General features: G+C 34.2%; 3 protein-coding genes and 2 non-coding genes across 5 annotated transcripts; 4 read left to right on the forward strand and 1 right to left on the reverse strand.

The window, feature by feature from the left end:
• The first annotated feature begins 5,923 nt into the window (after positions 1 to 5,923).
• LOC147922994 (uncharacterized) lies at positions 5,924 to 7,338 on the forward strand. Its single transcript, XM_087497450.1, has one exon. The coding sequence runs from the start codon at positions 5,938 to 5,940 to the stop codon at positions 7,114 to 7,116; it is 1,179 nt and encodes a 392-aa protein (XP_087353576.1). The 5' UTR covers positions 5,924 to 5,937; the 3' UTR covers positions 7,117 to 7,338.
• Positions 7,339 to 7,569: 231 nt separating this feature from the next.
• On the forward strand, positions 7,570 to 7,642 carry TRNAF-GAA (transfer RNA phenylalanine (anticodon GAA)). The gene has a single exon. It is a non-coding gene; the product is annotated as a tRNA-Phe (tRNA).
• A 1,015-nt stretch (positions 7,643 to 8,657) lies between these two features.
• LOC104761458 (uncharacterized) lies at positions 8,658 to 10,111 on the forward strand. The gene is made up of 3 exons (XM_010484542.3): positions 8,658 to 8,940; positions 9,033 to 9,369; positions 9,462 to 10,111. The coding sequence occupies exons 1-3, from the start codon at positions 8,718 to 8,720 to the stop codon at positions 9,913 to 9,915; spliced, it is 1,014 nt and encodes a 337-aa protein (XP_010482844.1). The 5' UTR covers positions 8,658 to 8,717; the 3' UTR covers positions 9,916 to 10,111.
• A 152-nt stretch (positions 10,112 to 10,263) lies between these two features.
• TRNAF-GAA (transfer RNA phenylalanine (anticodon GAA)) lies at positions 10,264 to 10,336 on the forward strand. The gene has a single exon. It is a non-coding gene; the product is annotated as a tRNA-Phe (tRNA).
• A 1,486-nt stretch (positions 10,337 to 11,822) lies between these two features.
• LOC104761459 (receptor-like protein kinase THESEUS 1) lies at positions 11,823 to 15,102 on the reverse strand. Its single transcript, XM_010484544.3, has one exon. It carries the CDS (start codon positions 14,624 to 14,626, stop codon positions 12,059 to 12,061), a length of 2,568 nt encoding a protein of 855 aa, XP_010482846.1. The 5' UTR covers positions 14,627 to 15,102; the 3' UTR covers positions 11,823 to 12,058.
• Positions 15,103 to 18,935: the final 3,833 nt, after the last annotated feature.

Here is an 18,935-nt window from a genome sequence, read left to right on the forward strand (position 1 = left end):
TTCCCTTTTCTTTTTGTTTCTCAATTGTCTTTCAGGCCTTGTTCTCTTTGCGTATTGTTCAAAACAGTATCTTGGATTGACGTGCTGCCTTCATCCAAACAGATGAAACAGAGACTAATGATCGCTTGTTCATACCATCCGTAACTTGAAATAGACCAAACACATAGTTTCAAACCGTACGTTAAAATAATAGATCAACACACATAGTTTACAAAGCACTAAAAAAATACCAAATTCCATCACTTAAGGGTTTGATACAAAGAAGAAAATCATGCTAATAACGAAAAACACTTATATAAGTACCCACACCAACAGGAGAAATTTATACATAAAAAGAGTGATCAGCTTGTCCCTTCCTAGAAGCCAAGGCCAACAACTCCTTAAGTCTGGCTCTCACTGCATCTGGCGGAAGATCAGGCTCAGGATGACCTCTCAAAAAAAATCATCGCTACCATATTCCCATTGCTCAGATTCAATCTTTTTAAAAACCCATGTTGCCAAGCCGGCGGACGAATGGTGCCATCTCTTTATATTGTGAGAATCTCGGAAGAACACCTCTTGCAAAACTCAGATTCATTCCAAACGATGAAACTCTTACCCTTCTCACTCCACGAAACTATAGAATCGGTTTTAGGATCGTCCACCATCTTATATAACTTTTTGCGGAAATGACGGCATCTATCTTTGGTATTCTTATCACGATCCATCCCTAAACGCTTCAGATCTAAAAACGCCCTAAAATCAAAACACACCCAACCAATTAAAAACTAATCAAAATTATAGGTAAACCAAGACAGAAACAAACAGACTAGAATAATATAAATTAGAGATTAAAATAAAATAAAATAAAAAGGTACGATTATCGAGATCCAAACCTCGTTACTGTTTGTGCTTGAAGAACCCTAGGGGAAAGAACTTTTTGCCCCACCTGATCATGGTTTATATAATATTCTACATCAGATTGAAGAAGAGTTGGACAGTATCTAAAACCATCAAAAATGTGTTTGGTTTTGCAAAACTGTGTAGTAAAATTTGAAAAAAGTGACTTATTTAGTTATATGTAGTTATCTTTTGAACATGTCTGATGCATTTATTGTCAAATTAAGAAAGAGTGAAATATACTGAAAAAAATATGAACATATCGTATATCAACTATGATAGCACTGAATAAACGTATAAGATATGTAGCAAACTAGCTAACATAATCAGTTTAGTACATAGCCATAGTATTTGGCTTTCAGATTAGAGGTATCTTAGACCATCAGATTAGAGGTTGCTTCTCTCAAATCCTCTTGTTAAAAACTAATAAAAATTTCTCTTACTTCTTATTAGTTATATATTAAAATATTTTTTTTTCTTTTTTGGAGCAACCATGAATCCGTTCTCTGCTGGTGATGCTCTTAGCTACGTACTGAGGCCTTTGTTCGGATCGTTTTTACCATTCTATTGAATTTTTCTCTTCTTGTTTCCATCTTTGCCTTTGAAATATTCTGTTTTGAGATTTGTTCATGTTTCGACTAATTCACGAATCCCTTTCATTTTCAATGCCTATAAATAAAAACACCAGACCTGATATAAAAGCCTTTAAACCGTTAACCACTTGACCAATGGATTTCCACATTATATGGTTATACCTATTCATTGGTTGTTAACTTATAATGTGTATATAAATCGAAAACTTATACCGTTTGCCTTGGAAAATTGACAGAAAATATATATTCGAATCTTTCCCATCTTATTATTACTGTTGTAACCTCCCAATATTTTTTTACATAAGCTATCATCTTTCATGATATATTTAACAGAAAGGATCATTATTCATTAACTATCGTTATTTGTTAATATAGTCTAGTAATCGAAGTGCTAATAATTAACTGATACAAAACTGATTTAGGAATGGACTATAGGGTACAACTAGAGCTGTCAAAATAGACGGACTGTTCATGGGCGGACCATGTCCAATTCATTATGGACCGGTCATGGACAAGTCCATAATTGAAACGGATTTAAGTGGGCGTGGACAACAAAGTCCACGGACAAAACGGGCATGGACAACCTGGACATTGGGTGGCCCGTTGGTCAGACAATTCTAGGTCAAAATCGATTTGGAGAAAAAATTACAAACAAAAATATGTTTTTAGATATTTGTATTTTTTTTTATTTTACAAAATCTATTATATGTTGTCCAGTGGACATCCATGGACAACCCATAAAAATATGGGCAATAACGGGCATAGTCGTTAACGGACACGGTCATTTATTTGTCCAAAATCAAACTGGACAATGTTGGACGGATCAAAATGGACACAGACAGCCCATTTTGACAGCTCTAGCTACAACGTTTTGCATACGGGGTAGACAAACAAATGAGATAAAGTCAAAGGAAGTTTTCAACACTCAATGTCCTCAAAGTAGTCCTTGCAACTATCGTCTAGGTCTAGAAATGGATTTCACTTCATTATCTAGGGTTACGTTTCCCAGCCGAACTTAGTTTTGATTTGGCTTGCGACTTACGAGATGTCTCCACATTAAAGTATGATGGAACATTAATGATATAAAATGAGTCTTATTTGGTGTCTTGGAACCTCTAAAATACTTCTTTAGGAATTGAAGTTGCAAGAAATTTAACGGGAACATACCTTTTTCAACCGTTTGATATCATATTAGAAACTGGAATGATACCTTTATGTTTGACGGTAAATATTTTATATTGCTTTGATCTTGTCATATTTTACTTCTATGGTCTTTTTGGGTCACGGTGAGCTGTTAATGTTTTTGACATCAATTGGATTTTAGTTCGTTTTAGATATCAATTGGATCTGTTTGTATACGAGAAGCAAGACATCCATAATTATGACTTATGAGTAGTTCGTTTCCTGAGGTGCGCATCCGGCATTTTGCTAATGTGGAACAATATAAATTGATATTATCTATATGTTTGATTTTGATATGTGGTGTGGTTCAAAAGTTTATTATGTATTTTTTGAACAAAAGTTTTTATGTTGTATAAAATAAGTTTTATTGAAAACTACTCAGTTATTTACAATAATAGAATTTCGAAAATATTGTAATGTTGGCAGCATCAAAATGATTTTCGTAAAGCTATTATATTATGTGGTGATGCTGTCAAAACAAAAAACGATGAGGTAATCAAATAAAGGGTAAAATACCTACTAAACCGTATTATGTGGTGATATAAACAATTAGTTATGGATAACTAATGTATGTTGGAGATATCATTCCAATAGTTTCATGATGTCACTAAAGATAAACTGACAATAATTAATGCATCACTATTTTAAATTTTCATTGTGGATATTTTTCTCAAACAAGTATTTGGGCAGTTACAAAATTAAAAAGTGTTCAAGAAAACGGTTTAGGTGGCTGCATAGGCGCTTAACAGACGCCTAGATGATCGCTTGAACCACCTAAAATTGCATAAATTATATTTTAATACATATTTTTGATTTTTAACTACATATATTTAAATTATTAAGTTTTATAATTGTATATGTAATTATAAACGTTTCTATGTTGTTAATGTAAGTTAAATAAATGTATTTTTCTAACTTTTGTTTATGATTTATGATTTATTATTTTTTAACATATATTTTTACATAATTATATATAACATGTAAACGCCTAAACCGCCCATATACCGCTTAGCGCTTTCTTGAACACTGATTTCTATTTGTCAGTATTAAGTTACATTAAGAAAGAAAAATCAAATGTAGTAAAGCTGATGGGTATTAGCTGGCGTTTGTAAGTACAATGTTTATGAAAAAACTTGAATTTAGTTGTCTATATATTGTTTTCATTTTCATTGTATTTGCAGTTTTTCAAATATATATCTAGAAAATAAGTGAAAAAGAACATGTCAATCCATTACATAGAAGATACAATACTGTGTTTACTTGATTTGGTTAATGTTGTTTATTTGAACACATCAGTTAATATATATTTCATATAAATACTTACGATAAATGACGATCGATTTATTGAAGAGTCGGTTTGCAATTGTCGTTTTAACGAACTCATGATGCGCCATTTTTAGAAAATAATATATGAAAGAGACAGTTTCTAAATTATTTTTTACACTTGTAGGCATAATAATCACGTCTATAATATAAGAGTCATTGATGGTTATAATTGAAATGAGTAAAAACTTCAGATTATACAAAGTCAATTGGAAGGACAAAAGTATTAGATTGGATAGAAGAAGTAACAAACAAGAAAAATGATGCAAAGAAGAGTTCATGCATAACAAAACTATATCTAGGCCTCATGATATCATAAGGCGCCGATTTGTTGACCATGAAGGCTCAAGATAATTCTACTCTTAGTGAAGAATATTGGTCAAGGTCTATCCAAGGTTATTTGTACCAAATAGTTTACCACGACAAGAGGAGAAGGAAATAAGTTAAACTCTTACAACGATCTAGAATCTTCTAATCTAACCGTTGGAGGAGTAGAGAAGGAAAGATCACATAATAGGAAAGTGTCTCTCTTTATGTCTCTATCTTATGTTTCCTTATTTGTAAAAGAGAGTTGCCCTAGCTAGCCCTCCTACTTAAGGGCGTAGCCACATTGTAAACGATAAATCTATATAGAGAACCTATTCTATTCGATATTCTAAGCTCTTCAATTGAGGGTTTTCCCTTACTAAAATCGTTTTTTATACACTTAAATGGGTAGATTCTAGTCTCTATAATCTCATGGAGAGACCAAACTTTGACAATGCTTGGTCTCTACCTTTCTTTCATTCTATTCTCTACACCATTCTCTAAAGTATTCTAAAGGGTATTTGGGTTATCTTTGGTGTGAGAGAATTGTTGCCTCTCATACTTATTTTTGAGTATACACAGCTTATATTGGCGTGTATAACTCTTTCTTTATCTTAAGAACACTCTCATTGAGTTGTATCTTTAAGGCTTTACACGTGAACACACAAATTCCGCTTTAAGTGTTCTTGTGAGTTTATATTGGAGTAGAGTGTATCATGCAGCTCACTCTCTCCAAATTCTAACAAAAAGCAGTAAAATTTGGATTTTATATAACTTCAAATGGTTTATTTTGCTCAGACCACCTCTAGTGTATATCTCTATTTTTTACTCAATATAGAATAACTTTATAAATAAAATTATGTAAAAAAATAGAGGTGAGAATAGAGTTACTCTAAATATAGAGTAATGTAATCATTTTTCTATTTTAAAGTAAAATATAGAGTAAAATTAAAGGAAATGTTGTTTTATAATAGAATTTTGATCACTAAAATTGAACAGGGTTACTGTGTTGGAGATGCATCAGAGAAAAATGAACTGTAGATTACTCATAGAGGTACCAATGTCTTTTAAAGAAAACTGTAGATTCCAAAGTCGTTTTATGGTTTCAATTAAATATTGTTATCACTTACTTGGTTTAGTAATTGTTATTTATTTGAACACATCAGTTCAATACTTACGATAATCTTCGATTTATTGAAAAATCAGTAGCTTTCAACGGTCGATTTAACAAACTCGCCAACACCATATTTAAAATAAAATAAAATGAAAAGAGATAGATTTTAAATGATGTTTTTTATACTTATATGCATGATCTAATCTATGATGTAACATTCGCTGATGGTTATATTTGAAATGAGTAAAGAAAATCAGATTACACAAAGCTAAATGGAAGGAGAAAAGGAATAAGATTTTGATTATATTTTTAGATATATATCTTCAAATGGTTTATTTTGCTCAGAAAAAGAAAAGTGAACTGTAAATTAGTCAAAGACACCTTTAAGGCTTTAAGGTTTCAATTAAATATTTGTTTGCCCTTGGGAGATTTCATACCTTAAATGAGTTAAACCCTCTCATCAATAAATAGTGTGATTCCGCCCTTTCCTCTAAAATCACAACACAAAAGAGATAAGACAATTTTTTACAAAAACAACCTATGGAGAACCAATCACTTATGCCTTCAGCAAGCTCCTCCTCCCCACCCAAACATGATCAAAAACTCAAAAGTGTCGTTGTGGCAGAGGAGGAGAAGGTGACCATGAACCTTCAGGAACAAAAGCCTCCTCAAGATATTGTGTCTGAAAGGACTATCCTTGAGAGGCCTGTGCAAAGAGAAAGAGCTAGCAAAATCTACTCCTGTAGGTTCTGCACGAAGGATTTCTCATGCCGGCGAGCTCTAGCCGGTCACCAGAACGCCCACAAAAACGAACGAGAATTCCATAAGAAGCTGAAGTTCATCGAGGCAATGTTTTCAGAGGATACTTATCGTGGGCCTTTCGGCTACAACTATGAAGGGATGTCCTCTTGGCCGTTTATGTACGGCGGAGGAGCTAGCAGCAGCAGCAGCAGACATTACCTGTCTTCTACTGGTCGAGGAGTCGAAAAAATGAAGACGACCATGTTTCCGCCTCATCACCATTCCATCCTCAACTGGAGCAATACTGCTGGCCGCCATAGAAGTTCTACAAGATATCCTTTAACCCCTAAAAAGTATACTTCACATGCTTTATCAAATGATGAGGATATCAATCTTGATCTCACTCTTGGTCCATCTAAGCCCATAGGAGGCAGCAGCAATAGCATTAAAACCAACACTAACACATTGGAAGCTACTAGAGGAACAACGAATCTGTTCAGTCCCGTGTGTCCTCGTGTGTCTCCATTCAATTTTGTTGCTGGAAACCCGTTTGATTCATTCCCCGGAAGATATGTTCCTCCTTTTGGAAACACCAATCCTTGTCATGATCAGTTTTCTTTGCAAGGGAATGGAATGGGCTCTAGTCATCCGAATACTCTCTTCTCAATGGGAATGGATTCCAAATCCATGGTGCCTCCTTTTGCTCCTCCTTATCCAACGTCAACCAATCATTGTAATGGTTTGGTTTCTTCGCAAGAGAATGGAATGGGCTCATCAAGTCAGGTGCCTCCTTTCGCTCCTCTTTATCCAACGTCCACAAATCTTTGTAATGATTTGCTTCCTTTACAAGAGAATGGTTTGGGCTCTGGTCGTTCAAACAGTCTCATCTCAAAGGGGGAAAACAAAGCCATGGTGCCTGAAGATGATGATGGTAAGGATCTTGAAATAAGGTGGCTGACCAAGAAAAAGAGATCATGAAGAGAGAGGCTGCTCGTGTTTGTTCAAAAAAAAAAAAAAAAAGATTCATGTCCCTTTGAGTTTTTCAGTTTGCTATCAATGAGGCTTATGTTTCACCTCTTTTGTTTCTTCATGCAATTCTTTCTCTCTCTCTCTCCAGTTTTCTTCATTGTCTTCCTTAGTGTTCTCTTGGGTTTAGTTGATGTAATTTCGATTCATTAATCAGATCCTTTTTTTTTTCAATTGTTTGTTCTAAAATTTCAGAATATCTCATGTCGTATCTCTCTTCTATGATGATGAAGCATCTGACTAGCAAATTTGTGAGTTGTTGTTTTTATTGGATAGCTCAATATGACATTAACATCTCTCTCATGTCGTATTTCAGGATATCTCATGTCGTATCTCTTTTTTTATTGAATTTGTGGGTTTTGCGATGTTTGATCTATTTTGGCTTCTGTAAATGATAATGTCATTGCGGGGATAGCTCAGTTGGGAGAGCGTCAGACTGAAGATCTGAAGGTCGCGTGTTCGATCCACGCTCACCGCATTTTTTTAACGTATGTATTTCACTCGGTTTATTTTAATGTACATATGGCCGGTTAAAAACCAAATTCTCAATCAATTATGTACAGGTTCCTTAGTTCCTTATATACTGTATCACATTTTTAAATAATGATTATACAGGATTATTCGTCTATCATAGAACCACTACACATACAATATACAACAACACTTCTAAAAGAAAAAGAAAAATATATATTTGAAAGTGAAAGAACTCTTGCTAGATAATTTAAAGTACTCTCGCATATTAAGAGAAATCACTATTTGATAACTCGGTCTGATGCTGTGAAGTATGAACAATTGTGCACCTTTTTAACATTAAGAAAAGGTTGCCCTAAGCCCTTAAGAGTCTAATTCACTGGGTTAAGAAAACATTTGAAAAAAAATTCATAAGAACAATGTATTTTTTTGTATTCTTTAGATGAATTTTAATTTTTCTGAAAACATAATTAATACTTTGTTCACGAATAAAATCATACATAAGAGTAACACCATGCATGAACCAATATGAAAAGATTCGTAACAAGTCATAGGTTATAACACATGCTCAACAAAAATGTCATTGTCCTATTTAGTAGGACCGAGAAATGTGGATCACACTGCTTTCTCTACTAACCATTTTAATAACTGCGTTCATATTTATCGAAATTACGATGTTTATAGTTTCTTGACATATATATATATATATATATATATATATATATGTTCTTACCGTTGTACTAAACATAAAATACTTGAATTTATGATATAATATAATTAGTCGTCATTACAAAAACTAATCTTAAACCGATACCTTAAATTGGAGAAATAGTCATACTTTTACTTAGAAACGAAGCAGTAAAAAAGGTTAAGTGAAATCGTTGATGGTGTCGCCGCAAAGTTCGTCCAAAGGCACACAGTCTCCAACTTGTATCTCAATAATTAATTAACAGAATAGCCCCTTTATCAATCAAGCATTTGACTTTTCACTCCTATAAATTCACAATTAACAATTCTCATCATCATCATCATCATCATCATCATCAAAACAAACCAACTCTCCTTCTCTAATCAAAACAAAGATGGAGATCTCAAAGACCCTTTTGCTACTGACGGCTCTGGTGGCTGCAACTTGTTTCTTGCAAGCCAAGGCAGCTGGAGTTTATTGTAGTAACCCTTACACTCGATGTTACCGCAAGTACATTAACTGTCCAGAGGAATGTCCAAGCACAACAGCCATGAACTCCAAGAACAAAGTCTGCTACGCCGATTGCGATAGACCCACCTGCAAATCCCAATGCCGCAGTAAGCATTTTTTTCGACTCCTTAATCATAAAGTTTCCCACACATGTCTTTTGTGCACTTTAAAGTAAACCATCATATGTTTTTGCGTGTAGTGAGGAAACCAAATTGCAACAGACCTGGATCAGCTTGTTATGACCCGAGGTTCATTGGAGGAGACGGCATTGTCTTCTACTTTCATGGAAAGAGCAATGAAGAGTTTAGCCTCGTCTCTGAATCTAACCTTCAGATCAATGGTAGGTTCATTGGTCACAGACCCGCTGGTCGTGCCAGAGACTTCACATGGATCCAAGCCCTCGGATTCCTCTTCAACTCCCACAAATTCTCCCTCGAAGCCGCGAAAACCGCCTCATGGGACAATGAAGTCGACCATCTCAAATTCTCTTTTGATGGCCAAGATCTATCTGTCCCAGAAGAAACTCTCTCCACCTGGTTAGTATTTGATACAAAACCTCAGTTTCGTGTTTAGACTACATGTCATGGTCGATTCTTGAAACTCTATATGTGTTTTCTTTATAAATTAGGTACTCACCAAACAAGGACATCAAGATCGAGAGAGTGAGTATGAGAAACAGCGTGATCGTGACAATCAAAGACAAAGCCGAGATCATGATCAATGTGGTTCCAGTGACAAAAGAAGACGACAGAATCCACAGCTACAAAGTACCATCAGATGACTGTTTTGCACATCTTGAGGTTCAGTTCAGATTCTTTAACCTTTCACCTAAGGTAGATGGAATCTTGGGACGAACCTACAAGCCTGATTTCCAGAATCCCGCTAAGGCCGGAGTCGCCATGCCAGTCGTTGGTGGTGAAGACAGCTTCAAGACTTCTTCTCTACTCTCCAATGACTGTAAAACTTGCATCTTCTCTGATACACAAGCAGATATTGATTCAGTTAAGTCAGAGATCGCATATGCAACTTTGGATTGTACCCGTGGAGCCTCTTCTGGATACGGTATCGTGTGCAGGAAGTAAAAGAAAAGAATCTTAAAAGAAGAATAATGCCAGAGAGCACTAGCTTCTACTGGAGATTTTCCAAAGTATAATTTATAAGTAATGGAAAAATATGTAACTTTGCAATGTATTTGTATTGTATATCATCCACCATGTACTCTAATTTTGTATTAACCTAATCATTGTTACATAATACTAATAAACATTGCTTAATCTACGAATCTAAATCAATAAGTTCATGATGAATGCAGAGAAAAATATTTGTTTGAATCAATATGTTTAGCTAGCTTAAATAAGTGTGTGGATTGAATATGGTTTTTGTTTGAATAACTTGGTTTAAGTAATATATTTTCTGCAATGATAACAAAAGCGGGGATAGCTCAGTTGGGAGAGCGTCAGACTGAAGATCTGAAGGTCGCGTGTTCGATCCACGCTCACCGCAATATTTTGTTTTTCCTCTATTTTACGTAACTTTCTAAAAACGGCGTCGCTCTGTATACTTTTAACTTTTATCCTTTCAGAACATTGAAACGACATCGTCTGGCAATAAACTATGCAAATTAATAAGACTGGATGAAACGGCGTCGTTCTTGCTAAGTAACTTTTTATCTCCTCTTTCATAAGATTAAAACCGACATCGTATTGGCAATAATAAACTCAAACTATGCAAATTAAGAGGGGATGAGTTTCATAATCTGAATCGAGTATCTATACTAGTATTTTTGGAACAATTTTTGCTCAAAAATACTTTTTAGAAAGTTTTTGTATTTAATATATTGACTTTAATATTACTTACCAAAAATTTCAAATTAATTACAAGTAAGATTAAAAAAAATAAGGAAATCTTTCTACTTCATTCAAACATAAATATATGATTTTTTTCATTTTTATTTGAATTTATATTTAAATTATCTTGAATTATTCTATAACACATATAGTTAATAAAAATTGTGATTTTTTTCCTGCATATGATGTAATATAAATATTTTAAAACAGATATATATTACTTAATTTACGGATACAATATCCCACTTTGCCTAAAAAAGTTGGGCGATTCAGAGTCATACTATAAAAGATACCAAAATGATTCATAATACAAAAAGCTTGATTTATCAGGCATTCAAACTTTTTAAAAAAACTTTTATTTGGTTTATTTCGTTCTTTATTAAAGATTTTTAAAAATATAAATATGATAAATATTTATATTTTATAAAAAGTAGGATTATTATAAATATTTATTTTTTAGAAAGTTAAACTTTATAAAATATTAATAATATTTAAACGTTCATGAAGTTTAAAATTTATTAAATTTAAATATTATAAATATTTCAACTTTTTATAAAGTTAAAAGACCTTTAAAATATTAATAATATATTTAAAATTTTACGAAACTTCAAATATGAGGAATACTCAACCATTTTAAGAATTCTAAGTATTATAAATATTTAAACTTTATAAGAAGCGTCAATCTTATAAAATGTAAAAGGTTACAATCTTAATAAATAACATAGCATCTCAAGCTAATATTTATAATACAAAACAATAAATATAAAAAATTAAGATGATATAGTGCGAATTAAAATATCTCGAGACGGATTTATATAGCGGGATGGGTTTGTCGATATTTATATAAATTTAAAATATCATTAGTTTGGTGTTACATGGGTAAAACATCATTTCATTATTTTGTTAACACTATCGATATCAGAGAATAGACATATCTAATTAAAATTGATTAAATAAATATTATGTAAAAAACAAATTATATTGCGGTATTATATGATTTAAACTTTAAATCTTAAAATTAAAAACTATTATATAATTATAACATATTTAACCAATAAATAATATTTATAATTTATACCGCGGGTCATAATCTAGTTCTAACAATTTTATGAGGAAAAAAGAAAACTGATGATAAATGAATCTTAAAATATAATCACATTCTGATTCTTGATTGCTTTTATAAAAAAAAAACACCAATACTCACTATATTACAAAACAAATACACCGTAAAAAAATTCAGACAATGAATCATTTTGTTGTTTCCAACCCAAAAGTGTCTTCAACAAATAAATATCGTTTCTTTCTGTAAATTTTTTCAAAAACAAACAATAATGTCTGTCTCTGTTGTTTTCACCAAATATGTTTTTATCTTCTTCTCCTACCTTCCACGAGGATGAACAAGCTGCGAAAACACAGCACTCGTAGTCGCGTCTTCCGCATCATCATCAGTACCTGTCCCTGAATTTACTCCTCCTCCTCCTCCTCTATCAATTATACTCATACTGTTATCAAACGGCTCCATTGGTGCCATTGGTATCCCTGGAATATGGTTTGTGCTATTGTCATCAGGCTCCATCAAAGCCGAAGATGTTTCTTCTAGCTGTAACGCGTACTCCAAGTTCCACAGTACATCTCCCATAGAAGGCCGGTCCACACCGTATTCAGCCAAACATTTCTCAGCGGTTTCTCCAAATTTCTTAAGCGATGCTGGATTCACTTTCCCTGTTAAGTTACTGTCCATGATCTGATCGAGCAGACCCTTCTTCTGCCACGCCATTGCCCATTCCGCTATGTTCACTTGTTCCCTCGGTAACACCGGGTTTAAAGCAGGTCTACAACATAGAACTTCCATTAGTACAACACCGAACGAGTACACGTCGGACTTCTCTGTTAACTGCTGTCTCCTGAAGTATTCAGGGTCGAGATAACCGAAGCTTCCTTTAACCGCCGTGCTCACATGGGTTTGATCAAGTGAAGGGCCAGTTTTGGATAGTCCAAAGTCAGCAACTTTAGCCACTAGATTCTCATCGAGTAAAATATTCGTGGTCTTCACGTCACGGTGTATAATGCTTTGAGATGCACCGGTGTGTAGATAATGTAATCCTCTCGCTGCACCAATGCATATCTCGAGTCTTTGTTTCCATGACAATGGAGGAAGATCAGCTCCATAGAGATGACTCCTCAACGGTCCATTAGCCATGTACTCGTAAACCAGAATCATTTCGGATCTCTCGTCACAGTAACCTATTAAAGAGACGAGATGTCGATGTCTGAGTTTGGACAACATTTCGATCTCGGTTCTGAACTCAGCCATACCTTGCTCGGATCTTGGATTACCTCTTTTAACCGCGACTTTAGTCCCGTCTTCCAAAGTTCCTTTATAAACCCTACCGAATCCACCAACACCAAGCAACGAGCTCTCATCGAACTTATTAGTAGCATCCATGATTTCTTGAAACATAAAGCAACGGCCAAGATGCGTAGAAGCTAACGAAATGCAACTAGCTGTAGCACTCTTGTGAGAAGCTGTTGATTTGGTAAGAGTCTGAGACAGTCCATATAAAGGCAACGGCAGCCATGGATGTCCATTACCAGCTTCTTGAGGACTCGTTGATCGCTTCTTCCTTGAAGCAACCAAACAGCAGTAACAACAAACTGCGATCATCAGAACTACAAAGAACGAACCAACAGCAGAACCAATGATCACAGCTTTCTTCTTTCCCTTATCTGATCCTCCAGGAACAAGTGACTTAACCGAAGAAACACCACTTAAGCTCTTAGCTTCATTACTAATCTTCAAAACCTCTAACCCATTCATAGTTGCGTTAGTGATATCTGCTTGTGAATCAGGCCCAACGCTAACGGTTAAAACATTGGGAGACTCAACGGAACCATTGGAGATAAAATCTTTAAAGTAAGGAACTTTAAGACCATTAGTCAACGTAGAGAGATCAAGACTTCCAAGAGCAAGATCATCATTCACATAAAGATTGAAAACAAGCGTGTTCAAAGCTTGACTCACGACATCACAGAAATGAACACGAACAAAGTACCTGAAGTCTGGATCTACAGGGAGAACCCAAGTAACGTTAAAACTCGGACTCGCTACATTAGCTTCACCCATTGTATCAGCAGTAGCATAAACCATGTTTGGAGCTGTTTCTTGAGTCACGGAAGCAGAGTACTTAATCGAAGAAGGGTTCGCCGTCACGACAAGAACAGAGCTGTTCACATGGAGATACTCTGCATCGTTATCCCATTGTCTCCCCAACGTATCGTTTTGAGAAGTCAACAAAGGTCCTCCCATGTTTAACCTGTAGACTGTTTCAAACGCAAGCTGAGAGAGACCACTGAACGGAGTTGAAGGGTTTAAAGCCAAAGCTTGATCAGGGATAAGACTATCCGGAACAGAGACAACCTCAATCGCGTTGACAAACACCACCGAATCGTTTGATGGAATGAAACTCAAAGTCAAGAACTCTGAAGTGACATTGACTGTGTACTCCTTGAAGAGGTAAGAGCCGTTGAAGTTCTTGAAAGAGAAGTCGTTCAAGAGAACGAAGTCGTCTGTGACAACAGTGATTGAAGCAGAGCGTAAGTTCCAAGTAGAGTTCTTGATTGGTGAGAAATGAAGACGGATCCAATGACGACCCAAAGAAGTGATTTTGAATCTGTAAGAAGCTAAACCGGAGAAAACACGAGCGGTTTGGTAGATCGAACTGCTGGAACTGGAAGTGGCTGATGTTGCTACTGAAGAGTTTCCGATTTTGAGTACAAGAGATGAGTGGAGTGAATCCGGAACAAAGATTCTGTTTTGAAAGGTTATGTTTTGTGATGAGCCACAAGAGATCAAGTAATTGTCCGGAGGATTGAACAAGGCAGATGAAGAAGTTGTATAACAAGAGAGGAACAAAAGAAGAAGAAGTAATGATTTTGTGAACACCATTGTTGTTCTGTAAGAACCCTAAAAAAACCCAAATCGGAAAAGAAAAAAATGAAGAGAAGCCCCAGAAGTAGAAAGAAACAAACAAGCTCAATTCTAAAAAAAGAATCAAACTTTGAAGATTGGCCTGTAGATTTGATTGAGAGAAGGTTTGGGTTTGGATTCACATGTCTAAAGGGAACACCCAATTGGAGAAAAATGTGTGTGTTTTGGGAAGAATCAATCAAACTCAAGTGAGCAAAGAAATGACGAAAAAGAAAAAAAGGTTGAGACTTTTTTGAAGTGTTACTTTTAGTTATTTCTGCAAAAATTTCTTCTTTTTATCGAATAGCTCTTTCCAGGCTGGTTGGTTTTGATTAGGCTGTCATCTTACATACAGAGGAGGAGAAGCAACTCAAAGGAAGCCTTCCTTCACAAAGGGCCTACAGAGAGAGAGAGAAGAAGACTAATTAAATAGACTAAAACAGAATAGGATTAAAAGAATTAATTAATAACAAGATTAGTTATTTTACTTTATAAGTTTTTTTAAATTATAATGATTTTAATTAGTTAGGTGTTAATTTTTTGTCTGTTGTACTAATGAGGTTGCATAAAAATTCGCGGCGGGTATTAGCTGTTAATTTTGAGTTTTTTTTTTTTTTTTTTTTAATTGTAAGGGTCTTTTTCAAAAAGATAAGAAGAATAAGTAAACGTTTGTTTCTTTTGGCTATATATTGTGTGTCACTGTTTTAAGTGTTTTATAAATATCACAATTGTTTCGAGAACATTTTTGTGTGTGTTTTTTATCGACCTATCTTAATCAACTCGTAGTGTTAATTTGCGTTTCTGTACGAATATTTTCAATTAACTACATAATAGGTATGTGGATAGCTATATAAAAATTACTGTTATAAAGCATGTGTACATCTGATAAGTACTGATTTTTTTTAATCTTAACTAAAATGAGGAAACAAGCATATCAAAATGACTGATAAAGTAACCAGTTGATCTCTGTATACACTTGATATAGTATCAAAGTCATGATATTTTCTACTATCAAGTATGGAATATTTAGTAAGTTAGATTTCGTATACAAAAATATGATTTCAATGTTTTTTTTTTGTCAATGAAGTGTGGTAGCCGGTGGAAACCTTACCTAACTATATTGTGATCGTGTTGCATTAATGGTGAAAAGAAGTTGTCTTCAGTATGTTTCAACCACTAGGTTAATTAAATAGCAGATGCTAAAATAATATACAGAGCTTTTGATTCATTGGTAGCAAGAGGCAGTAGAGGTATAACTTATATAGTAACTTATAGAGCTTTAAGAATATGTCAAACCAGCGAAGTTCCCAACTAAATCTATTAGTATGGACTATGGATAAATGAATCAATTAATTCAACTCAACTATTTATAGTTTCAGTTTTTAATTCAAAACCAAACTACATTGGCGTAGAAAATTAAATGAGTTACTTGATACTATATGATTTTTATATAAAGTATTGATTATATGTGTTGATTGTTAATCTTATTTTTGAAGGAATCGGCTAAGCATGAGACAACAAACGGCATCAATATTAATTCGACCCCCACTACGTCAAGTCATATTCCAATTTTTCACGTCTCAAGCGAAGACAATTACATAAGCTTTGTCAAGATAAAAAACAATTATGCAACGATATTCTTAAACAAGGTTTGATATGTCAAAACTCCGTAATTTTTACGTGACTCATTCGGTGTGTGAGAATGATTAGAAGATTTCTGTTCAGTTCGATAATATGCTCTAAGATATGCTAATCTATAATACTAATATAGTTTACATGTTGACAATTACTCCCGCAGGTGGTGCATAGATAATAAATTTGGCTTTTAAAAAATATCAAATTGCAGCAAAACTCGAAATAAGTAGAACCCCACAAAACGCGGCTTTTGGAAGACGGGAGTGGACAAAGATGACGGCGCCGCAACCGACGGTGCCTTCTCTTCGTTTGCATTTGTGCTAACAACAATACATGATAACACCAAACCAAAACTGTGACCTTGTCTTAACTTGGGAACACACACACACACACACATAGAAGACGTATATAGAACTGATAGAGAAGAGAACAAACACACAACGTAACAACACGATTTTTATTTCGTCACACGTTGTTTGTTATTATAAAATAATAGTAATTATATAGTTTTTGAGCTAGAAAAGTTATATCGTGGTTCCGTTTATAATTTCGTTACTCGAATTTTTGTTTTTTTTTTTTAAATTGTATTTTAAATAGAACACAATATTTTAAAAACTTGTGTGTATTCTTGGTGAGGTAAGCTTTTTGTTTTATTACGTACTTTATCAGATCTCATATATATTTCAAACATGAAAAAGACTATGGTCTATATAACGTGTTAATATGTCTTCTATTTCTCGTTATATGATGGAGTAAATAAAGTATATATATATATATATATTTATTTATTTGAGGAATTTGCCAATCATAAGACGACATGAAAGTTTCATTCTCACAAGCAAAAACATAATCTTATAGCAGAAAAACAAATAAAAGTAAAATGCAACATTCGAAAAGAAAAAAAAAAACATTCGAAAAGAAAAATAATATGATAGTGGAGGATGAAGTCGTTAGGTCACACCATGTGCCTGCACATGCGTTCGCATATCAAACCCACATGATTCCTACAGCTAAATCTTTTATTATTTACATAAACAAAAATTTAACTTATTATTATAAAGTTCAAATGCTGGAATTTAGAAGACGACTATGTATGTAGTACTAACTTATAAGACTTTTTTAGATTTGTTTATTTAATAATTAATGGGACTTAATGGCACCAAGAGTGCATATCATATTCAGATTAACGCGTTGAATTAATTTTTAGGGCTAATAAAAAATTCCCATCTTTGAAAGATTCATTAATTATGTATCAACTCGATGATAATCAGACAATCGTCCAAACGTATTCTGGTAGGATATATTGATTGGAAATTTTTCTAAGGCATATTTATTAAACTATACGCAGATTATTTTGTATTTAGACACTTAATCCCGTATCCACTAAAATAAATTTGTTAGCAATTAAGTTTTCTGTGACATGTTCTATCTTTCTATTAATTTTTTATGTGGTTGTTAGTTTTTATAAAACACAAGGGACAAAACATCATAATATGTCATTTTCGGAGAAAAGACATTACATTGATTTCCAAATTGTTTAATTAACAATGATTCGCTTATATTCACCTAAGACTAGAAGTAAACTGATATTTCTCATTAATGATTAAAGTGTATCTACAAGAGTATATATACTATGTACAAGTATAACTAACTCTATACAGTATACTCTATCTATACAAGTATATTATACTGTATTTTCATGTATTTACATACTTATTATCCAATACACCCCTCTCAAGTCTCTGAATCTGGAAGATAGAGACTTGAGATAGACATACGTGACAACAAAGAGTGAAACGGACCAGGATGCAAAGGTTTAGTCACGATGTCAACATGTTGATCTCGTACTGTGTGACAATTTATCTCGATATGCTTCGTCCGCTCATGAAAGACTGGATTCGAAGCAATGTGCATAGCGGACTTGTTATCACAAACAACTTTGCTGGAGTTTATATCTTTACCTTCAGATCCTTAAGCAACTGAGTCAGCCAGCGTTGCCAAAGCCATACTCCGATACTCTGCCTCTGTGCTACTTCGGCTAACAGTTATCTATTTTTTAGACTTCCAATTGATCAAAGAGCTGCCTAGATAAATGCAAAATCCAGTAACAGATCTCCTTGAGTCAGGACACGTTCCATAGTTGGCATCACTGAAGGCATTAAGACATAACTCAGTATCGACAGAGAAGAAAATTCCTTGACCAGGATTGTTCTTAAGGTACCACAACACACGTAGAGCAGCTGCATAATGCACATCAGTAGGACAAGATAGGAATTGGCTAAGATTGTTGACAGCAAACGTGATGTCTGGCCTAGTGATGGTAAGGTACAACAATCTGCCTACCAATTCCCTATAAGAAGTTGCATCCTCTAGAAAAGTTTCAGATTCTCTACTTAGATTTACCGTTGGATCCATAGGGACATTTTCGGGTTTGCAAGCAAGCATACTTGTGGCCGCAAGGATATCCAAGGCATACTTGCGTTGACACAACAAAATCCCGGAAGCATTCCTAGCAATCTCCAGACCAAGAAAATACTTCGGGGCTCCTAAATCCTTGATCTTAAAAGCTCTATGAAGAGCAGCTTGTAGATCCTACAAATCTGTGTCATTGTTGGAGGCTATCATAATATCATCAACATATACCAACAATGCA

Source organism: Camelina sativa, chromosome 18, assembly GCF_030686135.1.
Source record: "Camelina sativa cultivar CO46 ecotype springtype chromosome 18, ASM3068613v1".
NCBI classification, from domain to species: Eukaryota; Viridiplantae; Streptophyta; class Magnoliopsida; order Brassicales; family Brassicaceae; genus Camelina; species Camelina sativa.